The sequence below is a fragment of the Stigmatopora argus genome, chromosome 12 (assembly GCF_051989625.1).
Source record: "Stigmatopora argus isolate UIUO_Sarg chromosome 12, RoL_Sarg_1.0, whole genome shotgun sequence".
NCBI classification, from domain to species: domain Eukaryota; kingdom Metazoa; phylum Chordata; class Actinopteri; order Syngnathiformes; family Syngnathidae; genus Stigmatopora; species Stigmatopora argus.
The window spans coordinates 18,195,106-18,209,280 of record NC_135398.1 but is presented as its reverse complement, the minus strand read 5'-3'; the positions used below and the strand labels follow the sequence as shown (position 1 = coordinate 18,209,280).

At 41.2% G+C, this 14,175-nt stretch overlaps 1 protein-coding gene and 1 long non-coding RNA gene across 2 annotated transcripts in view; both read right to left on the bottom strand.

The window, feature by feature from the left end:
* Window positions 1–3,769, bottom strand: part of LOC144085990 (uncharacterized) — a 30,033-nt gene extending 26,264 nt beyond the window's left edge. The window contains exon 1 of the long non-coding RNA XR_013304317.1: window positions 187–3,769. This is a non-coding gene — a long non-coding RNA (uncharacterized LOC144085990). The remainder of the gene's footprint in view (window positions 1–186) is intronic.
* Window positions 3,770–4,960: 1,191 nt separating this feature from the next.
* The window catches only part of mrpl37 (mitochondrial ribosomal protein L37), a 71,231-nt gene continuing 62,016 nt past the window's right edge, over window positions 4,961–14,175 (bottom strand). The window contains exon 8 of the mRNA XM_077616330.1: window positions 4,961–5,288. Within this exon, the coding sequence (XP_077472456.1) occupies window positions 5,211–5,288 (78 nt within the window). The 3' untranslated portion in view covers window positions 4,961–5,210. The remainder of the gene's footprint in view (window positions 5,289–14,175) is intronic.

Genomic DNA, 14,175 nt, shown 5'->3' with positions numbered 1-14,175 from the left:
ACAAAGAGGGGGAAACAAAAACAAAAACACAAGTGCCCTAAAAAAATGGAAGAAAAACCATGTAAACATGGTTAAAATTCCTGTGCTTGTTTCTTTCTTTTTGCATAGCATTGCTAGAAGTACTTTTGTTATAGCGTGCGTGAATTTAAACAGAGTTTTTAAAACTGCTAAGAATGAGTATCTTACCTAGCCACAGATGATTTATTCCTGACAAATTTATCTATACAGAGCTCCGGGTCCCCCCAAATATAAGCCAGCTGAGTGTCTCTGTGCCCAGTGGAGGAAGAGAGAGAGAGAGACAACGCCCAAACTCGAGTTTGCGCAGTTATAATAATACAAATATGAATAATGCATTAGCTGATTAAAGGTATGATGATGACTGGTCCATGACTGTCTTGAACGGTGCCATCCTCCTTGGGATTTTCCACTGTCCGTCGTCTCCGTATCCCCGCTGGCCTTGTGGGTCCACTCTGCTCGCCTCCTTATCAGTTGGCCTTGTATGAAGCTGTCTGTAATCAACCTCAAAAGAATATCTCATACTGAAAGCCTTTATTCATTGTACAAGCATTATTATAAGGGAACATTATGTTCGAGTTGAAAACAAGTGTTTAATCATACAGTAGTAATATATAAAAATAAAGCCTTGTGTTTTATTGTAATTATTCGGCTGTAATAAAATATATGATTCAATATGTCATAGTCTTCATTAGATTATATGGTTAAAATATGTCAGTCTTCACCAACCACATCACACAATTTGCCAGGACTCCATAATCTCAGAAATGCTGCAAGCACAACTTATCCCACAGCAAAATCCATTTTATTTTCTGCACACAAGTTTGCTTCAGCAATGTCTAGAGCCAATTGATGTAATATCTTCATGGAAGGGATCCGATAGTGTTAATTCCTTGAGAATTGTTTTGAGACTGCTGGCTACTTCCTGACACCCACATTTCACTTCCACAGACAATATACATATTACTATTTCTGAGAATGTGTGTGCGCGTGTATGCGTGTTCGTGAGGTCTGAGTAAAATGTAGACAAGACCGTAAGTCGGCGTTTTCCACCAAAAGTTGGCAAATTTACGCCTCTAGGGATGCACCACGGCCGATTTTTGAATTTGGACACCAGTTTTTCAGAAAATTGCTATTTGTACCAGGATGCTGCATTTTTGAGATCGGAAAAGTGAAACTTTGGGCCATTTTTTTTTGGTACTTACGAAACTTTCAGATCAAAACCACTCTGTATTGTAAAAGCACCATGACAAGGACAACATTGGATGTGCATCATTTTCCAGGTCATTCATGTCGCCTTGCTAAAAATCGATAAACCCCCCGATTTCAGACACTTCCAAAAACAGCCATTTCATAGGATTGGACGCCCTTTCCACATTTTATGTCCGATTTTAATGCGTTTTTTTTATTTTGGTTAGCTTCAATAGTGACCTGTGTCATGACAGGGCCCAATTTTTTAATTTTGCCTTTGGTTCTTCAAAAAAATCGATTCAAATCGACCCTGAGGTTGTATTTTTTACATTTGACACAGTTTTTTAACACATGCAAAACTTTCAGACCACAAACAATTATAGTTTTTGCAGCACTACGCAGGCGCACATGAAGCATTTATCTGCTTTTTAAAGTGGCTTCTACCGTCAAGCTACAAAACGGAAAAAACTCTTGATTTTGGACACCTTAAAACCTGCTTCATGTTTTCTTTCACTTTTCAGGGTCCCCATGAAAGAGAATTCCATTTCGACATATCTCATTTTCTGAACCGCTTTATCCTCTGGAAAACCCCCGCCCCCACCCATCCTGCGACCCTAATGAGGATAAAGCTGACTCCGGGCCAAAGGCGGGGGACACCCTGAATCGGTGGCCAGCCGATCGCAGGGCACAAGAAGACAGACAACCATATACACACCCATACCTAGGGGCAATTTAGTGTTCAATCAGCCTACCATGCAAGTTTTTGGAATGTGGGAGGGAACCAGAGTACCCGGAGGAAACCCACGCAGGCAAACATGCAAACACCGCACAGGTGGACGTGACTTGGATTTGAACCCAGGACCCCAGAGCTGTGACGCCGACGCGCAAACCAATCGCACCGCCGAACCGCTCTCCATTCCGACATATTCCTCAAAATCAGTGGTTATCAAACTATTTTTCTCAAAGATCTACTTTTAAAGGAGCCAACTTTGCACGATCTACCCTTTTTTCCGGGCCAATGACAAAGCTAAGCAGTTACTATGTCTGCTGATGATGCCAGTAAAAACCCAAAGTAGTATCGGCAGGTAGTAATCATGCTTGGACACGCGATGGCGCTGTTTTCCAGCTCAAGTCCCATATCAAATTTGATTTATTTTGTTGCTTTGGCTTGATTGAATTGAACTTCTGAATTACTTCTCATATCATATTTGTCCATTTTGCTTGATTGATTTGAAGTGCTGAACTTCTTCTGTATAATACCTGTACATAATTATCACGTTTGCTGTGCTATGCGTGTAACTAAAATTTTCCTTTCTCATCTAACCCATTTTTCAAAAGAGAATTTTTATAATGCAACAACTGTCTTTTGGTTCTAAACATTTCATCAACATCTTTACTAAATTTCTGCTGAGGTCTTCCCAAATCAGACAGACAACCCACTGAATTAACATCCAGACACCATTAAAAAAATCACACCATTCCACAAGACGCTAAACAATCTATTCCTTGGACACACACCAGTTCTTAACATAGTCTCTAACCCAACTCACAACTTGTCGGATTATTTTGCCGTAATAGCAATATAAATATAATCACAACTAAAGAACTTCCGTACTTTGTAAAGAATTAAGACAATGTTTTTCCGTCATTCATTTCACTCCATCTAGTAATTTTATACTTTTCTCATAATGCACAGACTTAAGCGCGATAAAAAAGAGAAACAACAACAATAATGATAGCGGGAACAGAATCCCGGACCAGTTCGATAGCAACAAAAACAACACATTACATATTAGATCACAGCTGTGAGAACACCGGGAGACAGAAAAAGGAGAAACCTCTCACAAATGGACACATTCACATGGACCCAACAGAGATGTCTGCAACTGTTTTTGGTCAAGTTATCAACCGTGGGAATCCAGGTGTGGAGCCAAGGTCCAGCCCGTCAAAAGGGTCTTCAATGCCGTGGCCATGGTCTTCCCCAGGCGTCAACTCTGCCCTTGGCTTCCTTCCAGTATCTTGACTCCCAGGTTCGAATTACCAATAAATGATAGGTTCATTAGTAGGCATTCCCAAAATGCATGCACAAATAGAGAAGACAATCTTCTGGATTTTTTACTTGCAACGCGAACGAACCGTTGGTGCCAAGTCCCAACTCCGCTCTGCCCTCACACGCCTTTTTTGTTGTTTATTTAAATTCACGGACCCTAGTTACAATGGAGGTCTCAACTCAGGGGAGGGGTGGAAAAAAGAAGTGAGATGTCAAGAGTTAAAACAAATGAAAGTCTTTGTGGGTGGAGCATGCAACCAAGGTGTTTGGGCTTCTCTTTGTTTAGTCTAACTAAGGTTCTCAGGAGCAAAGCATTTACTTCGTTGCAAGCAAACATGTGTTAACCTAAGTTAACCTAAGTTTAATACTAAAGCAAAGCATTTTCTTCATTGTTAGAAAATATATAATAATGTGAGCAAAGTTTAATAGTAAAGCAAAGCATATTCTTCATTGCAAGCAAATATATAATAATGTGAAACCAATAATCCTGAGATGCCTTAGATCAGGGGTGGCCAACTCCGGTCCTCGAGAGCCGCTATCCTGTGTGTTTTCCATATCTCCCTCTTCTAGCACACCTGAATCAAATGACCAACTCGTCAGCAAGCCATCCAGAAGATTGATACCGATCCTGATTATTTGATTCAGGTGTGTTGGTGGAGGGAGACATGGAAAACAGACCGGACAGCGGCTCTCGAGGACCGGAGTTGGCCACCCCTGCCTTAGATGATGCAGGATGCATTTTCAACAGTGATTCAAAATCCAAACAAAGATGGAATAGGCTCAGCGTACTTTCTCCACGAGGTAATGTGCACGATGCGAAATGTAAACCGAACAAAACAGGAAAACCCAAGACGTCTCTCTTCTATTCGGCGCGTCATTCTTCTACGGTGAAATTTTGCTTCTTCGGCCATTTTTCTTCTCCTGTCTTCTGCTTCTGAGATTCAACGCAACCTTAGACATTTTTCAGAATATTTTTTTATTTGGATACTAGATATAAAAAAGATGTATTGAAGCTGAGAATGTTGAAGCCGTGAAGTGGTACGGGATGACTGTAGTATTTAATTGATCGAGTTTTAACAACGAAATGTGACGAGAAAAAATCTGACTATATTCTTAACGCCTAGGTTACTGATTTTGTTAAATCAATACTCATTGTTTCGTGTTCAAATGTATGCATTCATCCATTTTCTGGACTCTTATCCTCACAAGGGGTGTGATGGGTACTGGAGTCTATCCCACAAACCAGGTGGACACCCTGAATCGGTGGCCAGCAGCAGCAGATCACAAAAGGGACGGACACCATTCACATTCATACCTAGGGAAAATTTAGTGTTTCACCAGCCTACCCTGCATGTTTTGGAATGTAGGAGGAAACCAGAGTACCAGGAGGACCACAAAAGCCCAGTGAGAACATGCAAGCTCCACACAGTGAAGACTCACTTGGGATCGAACCCTTAAGCCCATAACTGTGAGGCCGACGCACTAATGACTCGGTTGCCGGGCCGCCTTGTGTTCATATGATGTATTAAATTAGCAGCTATTAACTAGGCCAATATTATGTATTATGGATGTTTATCCATCGCTATCGCTACTGTAGTTGGGATTAAAATGATTGGTAAATTCATGTATAACTAACTTTATTAAAAAACAGGAGAAACATGGTCTTTTTGGAGAGAGATATGGGAAGATGTCTGAGCCAACTGGTTCAAACAACACTGTTTTATTAGGGATACATGAACAAGCAATACATTTGCATAAAAGGATCAGATTACCTAAATCGAACACGGTGATTGTAACATTTTTTATCAAAAACTGAAAAGAAACTTCAAAACACATTTTTTTTTATACTTGAATGGTGTTAAGGATGGTTTGTGTTATGAGCTCTGAAAAGTCCTTTAATACAACTGAGGCTGTTACTGTAAGCATTATACAAATAGACTACAGTTGTATTGAGCTACACAGCACCATGAAGGAATAGAGCAAGAAATTTGGTGAATGTCTCTGGCTTGAATCCTGAAAGACCAATTGGTTCCTAAGGGGGGAAGACACACAAAATATTTTTTTAAAGATTTGCGTTCCACTACAACTCTAAAACTATGACATTGAAAACATCCATGTACATGTGGACAAACGCACACATCCATAATGGTAATTTTGGACCACAATCTCTATAGATCACAACATTTAACCCGAGTGTACTCCCCCAAAAATTGCAATTTTCTAGTAAAAATGACAACATTAATTAATTAATTAACTAAAGCACTTCTCGTTGCATGGGTCACAGATTTGCTGAAGTCTAACAAATCGGACATGGGGCAAAAGTTAGACTACACCATCAACTGGTCATCAAACAGTCATATACAAGATCACAATGTTATCATAATACAGTGGTACCTTGACTTAGGTCTCAACTTTTTGGGGTTACAAAAAGCCTTAATATGATTTTTTCCCAAGATACAGAAGAAATTCAAGGAAAAAGCATCGCCGAAAAACGTAAATAGAGCTCCTGTAGCCTGTATTTTATTTTGAAATTGCCATGACCTCAGTGGCTTACCATTGGGTCTCCCATTTCCCAACATCTAACTGGCCTCTGAGTGGGTGTGTCCCAACACCTAACTGGTCTGCCTTTGGCTAGGAGACACCTGCTTCTCCATGATGCTTTTTGTGTGCTCTCATGTGCATTTGTCAACACCAGTTTCAAACACAGTGTTTTGTATGTTTATGACTTTGAGTGTGCTTCTATTCATTATTTTTGGACCCCGAGAGGGTTGATTTCATAATTTCAAGTTATTTGTTTACATGCACCTGTTGTATACATTTAGTTGATGTTCTGAGCATCCGGAACTATTGATAAAAGGAGATCTTACAAATTTATTGGATTTCTAACCTATTCTTAACATACTTTTTCTTTCAAATTTGAAACTTCAAAATTCTGAGTAAGTAAATGAATTACTTTCCTCATTTTTCAATTATGAAAGTAACTATGTAACCTTATTTTATAAGAAAAGAGAATATAAAAATATTTTAAAGTATTTTTGTTGTTCTGTTGTGCAAAAAAAAGATAAGACAACTCCCTCCTAACACTATGAAAAGTAAATACCGTATTCACTCGCATTTTGTCGGACAAAAAACTGAATCGAGGGTAGGGCTTATATGCGCATAAAAACACGACATGCACAAAACTGCAAGTTGACGGCGCCGTGTCGCGATGACGTCACGACAAAATGGCGCCGTGACCAAAATAGAGAAAACTTAAACAAATAAAACGCTATACAAAATTTCTTTTGACGTCTATGAATGAAATTCAAGAGAAAAACGTACTTACCTTGCATAAAACGTGAAAAAACCCACGTTTCCGTCACTGCTCGCTCGGGGCAGAGCCATCTTACCTAGTTCCCGGGGGAGCCATCTTACCTAAGATGCTGCCGTCTAAACCTAATTAAATGTACTCTGACTGGCCAGACGCGAGTATCCTTGATTTGAAATAAAACTAAATTCCACTTTGATTTTTTGTTGTTGGAATTTCTTGTTCGAAAGTGACAACTATTGGAGTAATATGAACCATCGAAAGAATTGAGATATTTTGACATTAGAAGCAATATGGCTGCCACAACATCTTAAACTTTTGGTAAGAAAATTGTAATTTCTGTAATTAGAAAGCATCAGGGTCTCATCAAGATAGACATTTCTTTTTTCAAATTGAATAATTTGATATTTTGCCTTTACAAAGACATGCATATTAACGTCCTTATGATATTGACCCTAATAACGTGCTTTTGATTCATACAGTATCTCAGAAATACCACGTGATGATTTTTCTTACAATTTTCCCTTCAAGGTAACACATTTGTACTCCCTATTAAAACCATGAATATGGAGGTGAAAATTGGGAATCAGGGGGAGCAACGTATACGCGAGAAATTGTAAAATTCAAAGATTTAATGGCAATTTTCAGGGTGCGGCTTATATGCGAGTAAATATGGGAAATTCTGCAGAAACTTTGACATGCGTCTTTACAGTAGTACCTCGTGATACGACAGCTCGTCATACAACAAGCTCGTGTTACGACGGAAATTTCGATCGGATAATTCGCCCGAGATACGATCAAAATTTCGTGATGCGACCAAGCCAGGTGGCCATGGCACTGTCTTTTTTGCATCTCTTTCGTGTATATAAAATATATCTACGAGCACTGGGCGGACTTTGCATTTCCCCCACGTTGGTCAAATTTACATACCAGGTAAACAATACTATGGATCGGCAGAGTTTTGCAAAGAAAAGGCGACCGTTGACAATGGACATGAAACCCAAAATAATTGAAAAATATGAGTGGGGTACGTGTTACCGAGCTCGCTCGGCAATACGAGAGGAATCCGTCAACTATATCCACCATCCTTAAGCAGAAGGACGCAATTAAGGAGAAGAGGCCTTCCAAGGGACTAACTATAATTTCCCACCGGCACAGTGACATTCACGACGAGATGGAGACCCTTCTTTTATTGTGGATAAAAGAAAAACAATTAGCAGGAGATAGCGTGACCGAGTCAACCATATGTGAAAAACCCAGCGGAATTTACATGGATTTGATAACAACACAAGGAGAGCCTTCAACAACTTCAGAACCCTTTAAAGCAGGGGTCTCAAACTTGCGGCCCGCGGGCCAACTGCGGCCCTCGGGACGATAATTTGCGGCCCCCTTCTTAATATGAAAGATCGATTTTTTTTTTTTTTTTTTTTTTTACCCCTTTCCCCATGATGGCGCCGTTTAAGTGGCAGCCAGTGGCAGTAGCTCTGTCCACTCATGTTTTTCTTGTTTTACAGCATGTTTTACATGAAAAATTAGAGGGAACATTGACATGCACCTGCTTGTGGCAGGTGTGATACTGGTGTGCCGATAGCGAGCAATGATGATGTCGTGACCGGATGATTCGCCTAAAAACGTTTCGCCGACGGACGTTTGACAGACGGACAGGTCGTACTAGTATTTGTTAGTTTAATGATTAAATACAAATACTAGTATTTGTATTTAATCATTAAACGCTGTTTTCAGCTGGATTTGACCGAATTTGAGAGCATTTTGAGCCGTTTGGCGAATGGACGTCTATAGACGTTTTTTTGCCTCCATCGCGATATCATCCAGTATTTGTATTTAATCATTAAATGCTGTTTTAGGATGGATTTGACCCGATTGCTGTCATTTTACGGCTCGGTTCTGCTACATCTGCCTGCCCAAGGGTGCTTACTCCCGGACTGCCATTGATGGTAGACGAACATTGATTTTTACTATAATTTGGACAACACCGGCGGCGGGCCGGATTAAAAATCCTAACGGGCCGTATATGGCCCGCGGGCCGAGGTTGAAAAACTTGTACACACACGATCCGGCGGGGCGAGCGTTCGAATCCCGTTTCGGCGAAACCTCCGTTCGGCCGAATGAACGTTCGGTGGAACGTCCATTCGGCGACCTGCCCGTCTGTCAAACGTCCGTCGGCGAAACGTCTTTAGGCGAATCATCCGAGTACCGATGATGTCGCTCACACTGGTACTCAGTGCGCTCAGGGAGGTTGTCTTTCTGCTCAGACCAACAAAAAATTAGAGGGAACTTTGGTTCGGAGCTGAATGAACCAATCACGGTGAGGTATACGGCTCTGGAGGGCGGGACATCGGCCGGGCTGTCCAGTGCCTCGCTCACTCACTCATTCATTCCTCCAATCAGCTGGGCGGAGGAGAAGCCGTGAGGCCGATCACTCCGCTCGGCGCGCACACTCCTCCGCTGCTCTCAGCATAGAACTGAATGAGGCGCTATGATCCGTGATCCAGCCTGTGTCAGTGTCTGTAGCCATCTCCGCGATTGAAACGGAGAGCGAAAGTGCACATGCGCCACAAACCCGCGCGACTGAATGTGAAAGATCAACCCGAGACTCATTCCAAGTGGAAAAACATATTACAGAGCCCCAGAGATGTCTCTTTCAAAGCCTGCCGTGAAGAGAAAGGTCGGTGATGAGCACAGACAGTTTCAAGAAAAGTGGGGAGTGCAATATTTCTTTGTTGAACACAGGGGCACCCCGACGTGTCTCATTTACACTGAAAAAGTTGCGGTGCACAAGGAATACAATTTGAAACGTAATTGTACTACGAGACATGCTGAGGAGTACGAAAAATACCAGGGAGATGAGAGAGCCAACCAGGTTGCCAGTCTTAAAACACGTCTTCTGAGGCAACAGGATCTCTTCAAGAAGGCTACCAAAGACAGTAATGCAGCAGTCAAAGCTAGCTACGCCATTTGTGAGTTGATTGATCCTGTGCTAAGTGATCCCAAATGGCTCATGGACTTGGCTTTTCTTGTTGATATCACACATGAGCTTAATGTACTGAACAAGAAGCTACAAGGCCAGGGGCAACTTGTCAGTGCTGCCTATGACAACGTGAGAGCATTCTGCACTAAACTTGTGTTATGGAAAGCCCAGCTCTCTCAGACAAACCTTTGCCATTTCCCAGCATGCAAGGCTCTCGTGGATGCAGGCACACCATTCAGTGGTGAGAAGTATGTTGAGGCCATTTCGAAGCTACAGGAGGAATTTGATCACAGATTTGCAGACTTCAAGACACACAAAGCCACATTTCAAATGTTTGCGGACCCCTTCTCCTTTGATGTGCAAGATGCCCCTCCTGAGCTTCAAATGGAGCTCATTGACCTGCAGTGCAACTCTGCACTCAAAGCCAAGTTCAGGGAGGTGAGTGGAGAAGCAGACAAGCTTGGGCAATTTTTGAGAGAGTTGACCCCCAGCTTCCCTGAACTTTCCCGAAGGTTCAAGCGGACCATGTGCCTTTTTGGGAGCACATACTTGTGTGAGAAGCTCTTCTCCACCTTGAACTTCAATAAGTCCAAGTACAGGTCCAGACTTACTGATGAGCATCTTCAAGCTCTACTGAGGGTCTCCACTGCTTCCTCCCTCAAGCCAAATGTGACTATGTGAGAAGAAGCGCTGCCAGGTCTCTAGCAGCAAGGAGTAGGCAAGAGAAGCCGTGTTCAGAATATTTCATGTTCAATGTTCCATTCAAGTTCAGAAAGTTAAAGGTTAAAGAGCTGTTAATACAGACATTTGAAACGGAATAAAAATAATTCATTTTCTCTACTTAGCCAGCCAGTGTATATCTACTGTATGCTCATTAGTATTATTTGGTTTTGTATTACTGATTGATTTATTTTTTATTCATCTTTAAGTTAATTTATTTAATTCATTATTTTTTGTTAAAAAATAAAGATATTTGATAACGTTGGAATGTTTTATCAGTGCTTTTCTTGTGGAAATCCTGATGCGGCCCAGTCTCACCCAGACTCGGCCTCTAGCGGCCCCCAGGTAATTTGAGTTCGAGACCCCTGCTTTAAAGCGAGTCATGACTGGTTCGAATTTTTTTTTAAAAGATCTGGAATACACTCGGTAATCCGACACGGGGAAGCGGCAAGTTCCAATTTGAAAGCCGCGGTGGAATTTATCAAGACATTTGCCTTGATTATCACCCAGGAAAGTTACATCCCCCAGCAAGTTTTCAACTGCGATGAAACTGGTCTTTTTTGGAAAAAGATGCCCAGGCGGACATTCATCGTGGCAGAGGAGAAGGCATTAGGACCGCTTAACGCTAGCGTTGTGTGCTAATGCCAGCGGTGACTGTATAATTAAGCAGCTACTGGTGTACAATGTGGAGAACCCTCGTGCTTTCAAGACACAACAAGAAAGAAAACCTATAAGTGATGGGGCGCGCTAATTCTAAAGCTTGGATTACGCGTCATTTTCGAAACATTTTGAAGGGGAGGCAAAAACAAACAACTCTTGATGGGTTTGTTTTGAAGACTTCGGCGGAGCGTCCGGGTGGTGTCAACCCGTAGAACTAAGGTAAAAAAGATTAAAACAGAATTAGAATTCAGTTTTGTGTGAAGTTACTGTGGAGTATGGAATGTATTCTTATGCTTTTTGTTAGTCAATTGGTTTATTTAGTGTAGTCACGAGAATAGAATTTTGCATGGCCTAGCGGAAATTTCCGTCCGTGACACCTATGAGTTAGGGGCGCGTCATCTACCATGACATGCCCATTTATTTGTTCACAGTTTTGCGCCTAAAGTTTATACCTATGTCACATGACCTTTTGTCAATAAAACTGGTGGATCTGTTGGAGGCAGGCGGGGAATTCAAACTCAAAAATAAAGCTTGGAAAAATACTGCACCCGATGAGTAAGAAAGCGCTCGATTAAAAAGTATAGTACTATTATATAAACCAGAAGCGTGTGTTAAGAACTGGAAGTACGCCGAGACGCGCTTGTGACGCGCTCGGGACGCGCTCGTGAATCGAGAGATTGAAGAGTAACGGTTAAAAAGACGATGTAGACGGATAAATAGGATAATAAAAGATAAGTATTAAAGAGATAATAAATTTGATGGGACGTCCCTAGAGAATCGCCGTAAAATATGGCCGTGAATGTATTAATAGCGTAACATGTGACCATTGTTTAAATAAAACTTTCAAACAAAGGGACGTGAAGCAAGAAGATGTGAAATTCATGCTGAGACATTTTCCTGATCATTGAAGAATGAAACAAAAACATGGTTAACATGCTTATGAAGATTCTGGACAGAAAGGATGAGGAGCTGCTTCAGGTGGTTGTGTCTTTCCTCGCGAAACTTTCTATCTTCATGGAGAACAAGAATGATATGTTTTTCACAAGTTCATGTACTAGTCACACATTTCAAGATTGGGGCCCTCCCTATGAACATCATTGAACATGAGCTCAAGAGGTACGACCTTTGGCAAGATGAGCTAAGAGGAAGGCCTATGCGGAATTCTCAGAGAACCAAAATCTGAAGAAGGAACATGAGAATTCCCTTAAAAAGTCTGCCTGCTTTTGAATCTTGCTGAAGACACACACAGAACAAAGGAAGAAAATGGCCGAAAAATGTGGAGCCAGGCAAGAAGCCCACTTACGGCCAGCCCCCCTTCACAGATGCGGACACCCCTCACCCGACAACCCAAGCACACCCGGTGCAAACAAAAAGAGGGGGGTCGCTTACTGCTCCTTTCACACCTGGAGCCAGGAGAGAGGAACCACACCACGCAAATGCCACTGCAGGTATGAACCTAAATCACCTGGGTCCGATTGTCTCCCCACAGAGAGAGACAGAGACAGAGAGATGTAGAGAGAGAGACAGAGTTGACAGTGTTGTAATATATTAGTGACAAATTATGGGTCCTTTTTTAAACACTGAAATTTATATTAGGAAATGCCTAGTGAAAGGTTATTTTCCCTAAATTTTAATTCTGGTAACAATGAGCTACAGAAAATGTTTCTTATTTTAAACAAAAACCGCCTTCTTGGAGCGGATATGAATTCAATAGGAATTCATAGCGCAATTTAGCTATCCTCATAGCTATTTTAGCAATATGAGAGTGATTTGCGATTTAGACTTAAGTATTAAGAATCATCCAAATTATTAATGAAATCAAACATGAAGACAATGCAGAAATGGCATTGATCCAAATTATTAGGTAAATTATACCTGGCAAGTTTAGATAAAATAATTAAATTAGGATAGGCATGATTTCCCTGAGAAGGAATAAAGTATCATACATGTTCAGTGCACGGGATATGTATCTTGTTTTGCCCATCAGCAGATGAAATATGCTTTAGCGCGAGTCATATTAATGACTATTAGAATATTACGGATTGCATTAGCATCAAACAATTGATGTCAACCAAATGACGTTAACCTATTTCTTTTGAGAATGATTATGCTGATAGGACAGCAAAATGGAGGTGAGCTGCCAAGAAGCCCAGACGTGGGATGGCGCTCTTCACCAGTGATGAAAAAATTGCAGACCACTGAGCGTGAATGGTTGTATGTCTTTTTGTGTTTTGGATTGGCTGACCACCGAGATATGATCAATCGGTTAGGTATCAAGGTATGCTATGCGAAATTTGGGAGCACTGGGAAAAATAAAAAACAAAGACAGTGCATGATATGAAATTCCAAAGTATTATAGTGATAATGGCATCCAAATTGTGGTAACAGAATAATTGACTGAATCGACAAAATGTTCCATATTTCGTTATGAAATCAATGCGCCTACATAACGAGGTCAATTGGACAACAAAATATGGAAATCCAATTTAGTGGAACGTACCAAACGCCATTATTCACTACACGATTGGAGCTGGATGATGAGGCTAATCTGGCTATCAGCGTAAAAGGAAAAACTTTAAAGAAATGCATTGAATTTGGGTTAGCAGAAGGAGACTGTGCTTCCCAACAGAAAACAGAGTGGACCAACGGCGGTCCCGGGAGCCTGGGTGCTCAACACAAGTGTTCCTGACCAACCAGCAGACATGAAAATAGCGGGATCCATCTTGTGCACTGTAGGAAGGTTCTCTCAGTTGAAACGTTTGAGGAGACAGGTAAGATAAACTTTTTGAAGTGATCAGACGTAATGGCAAGCACTCCAATATTGATTGGAAAGATTATTGCTCGAGGAGCAATGCGATAAACCATAAGGAACTTTTTATAATGGTTTTATTGTCTCCATAAAAAAGATGAAAGCGTTTCAATTGAGACCAAACCTTCTTACAGATTTTTAAAGTAAACAATTAGAGAAAAGAGAAACTACAACGGATAGAAATGTAACTAGATTTAAATTTTATGCCTGACTATTGAGAAATATTGATTAAAAAAGTTTTATAGGAGATGATTGGCAAACTCCAAAGACAATGGAATGTTACATTTGATAAAAAGCGTGGCCGGATGATTCGCCTAAAGACGTTTCGCCGACGGACGTTTGACAGACGGACCGGTCGCCAAATGGACGTTCCACCAAAGTCATTCGGCCGAACGGAGGTTTCACTGAAACGGGATTCGCGCGCTTGCCCCGCC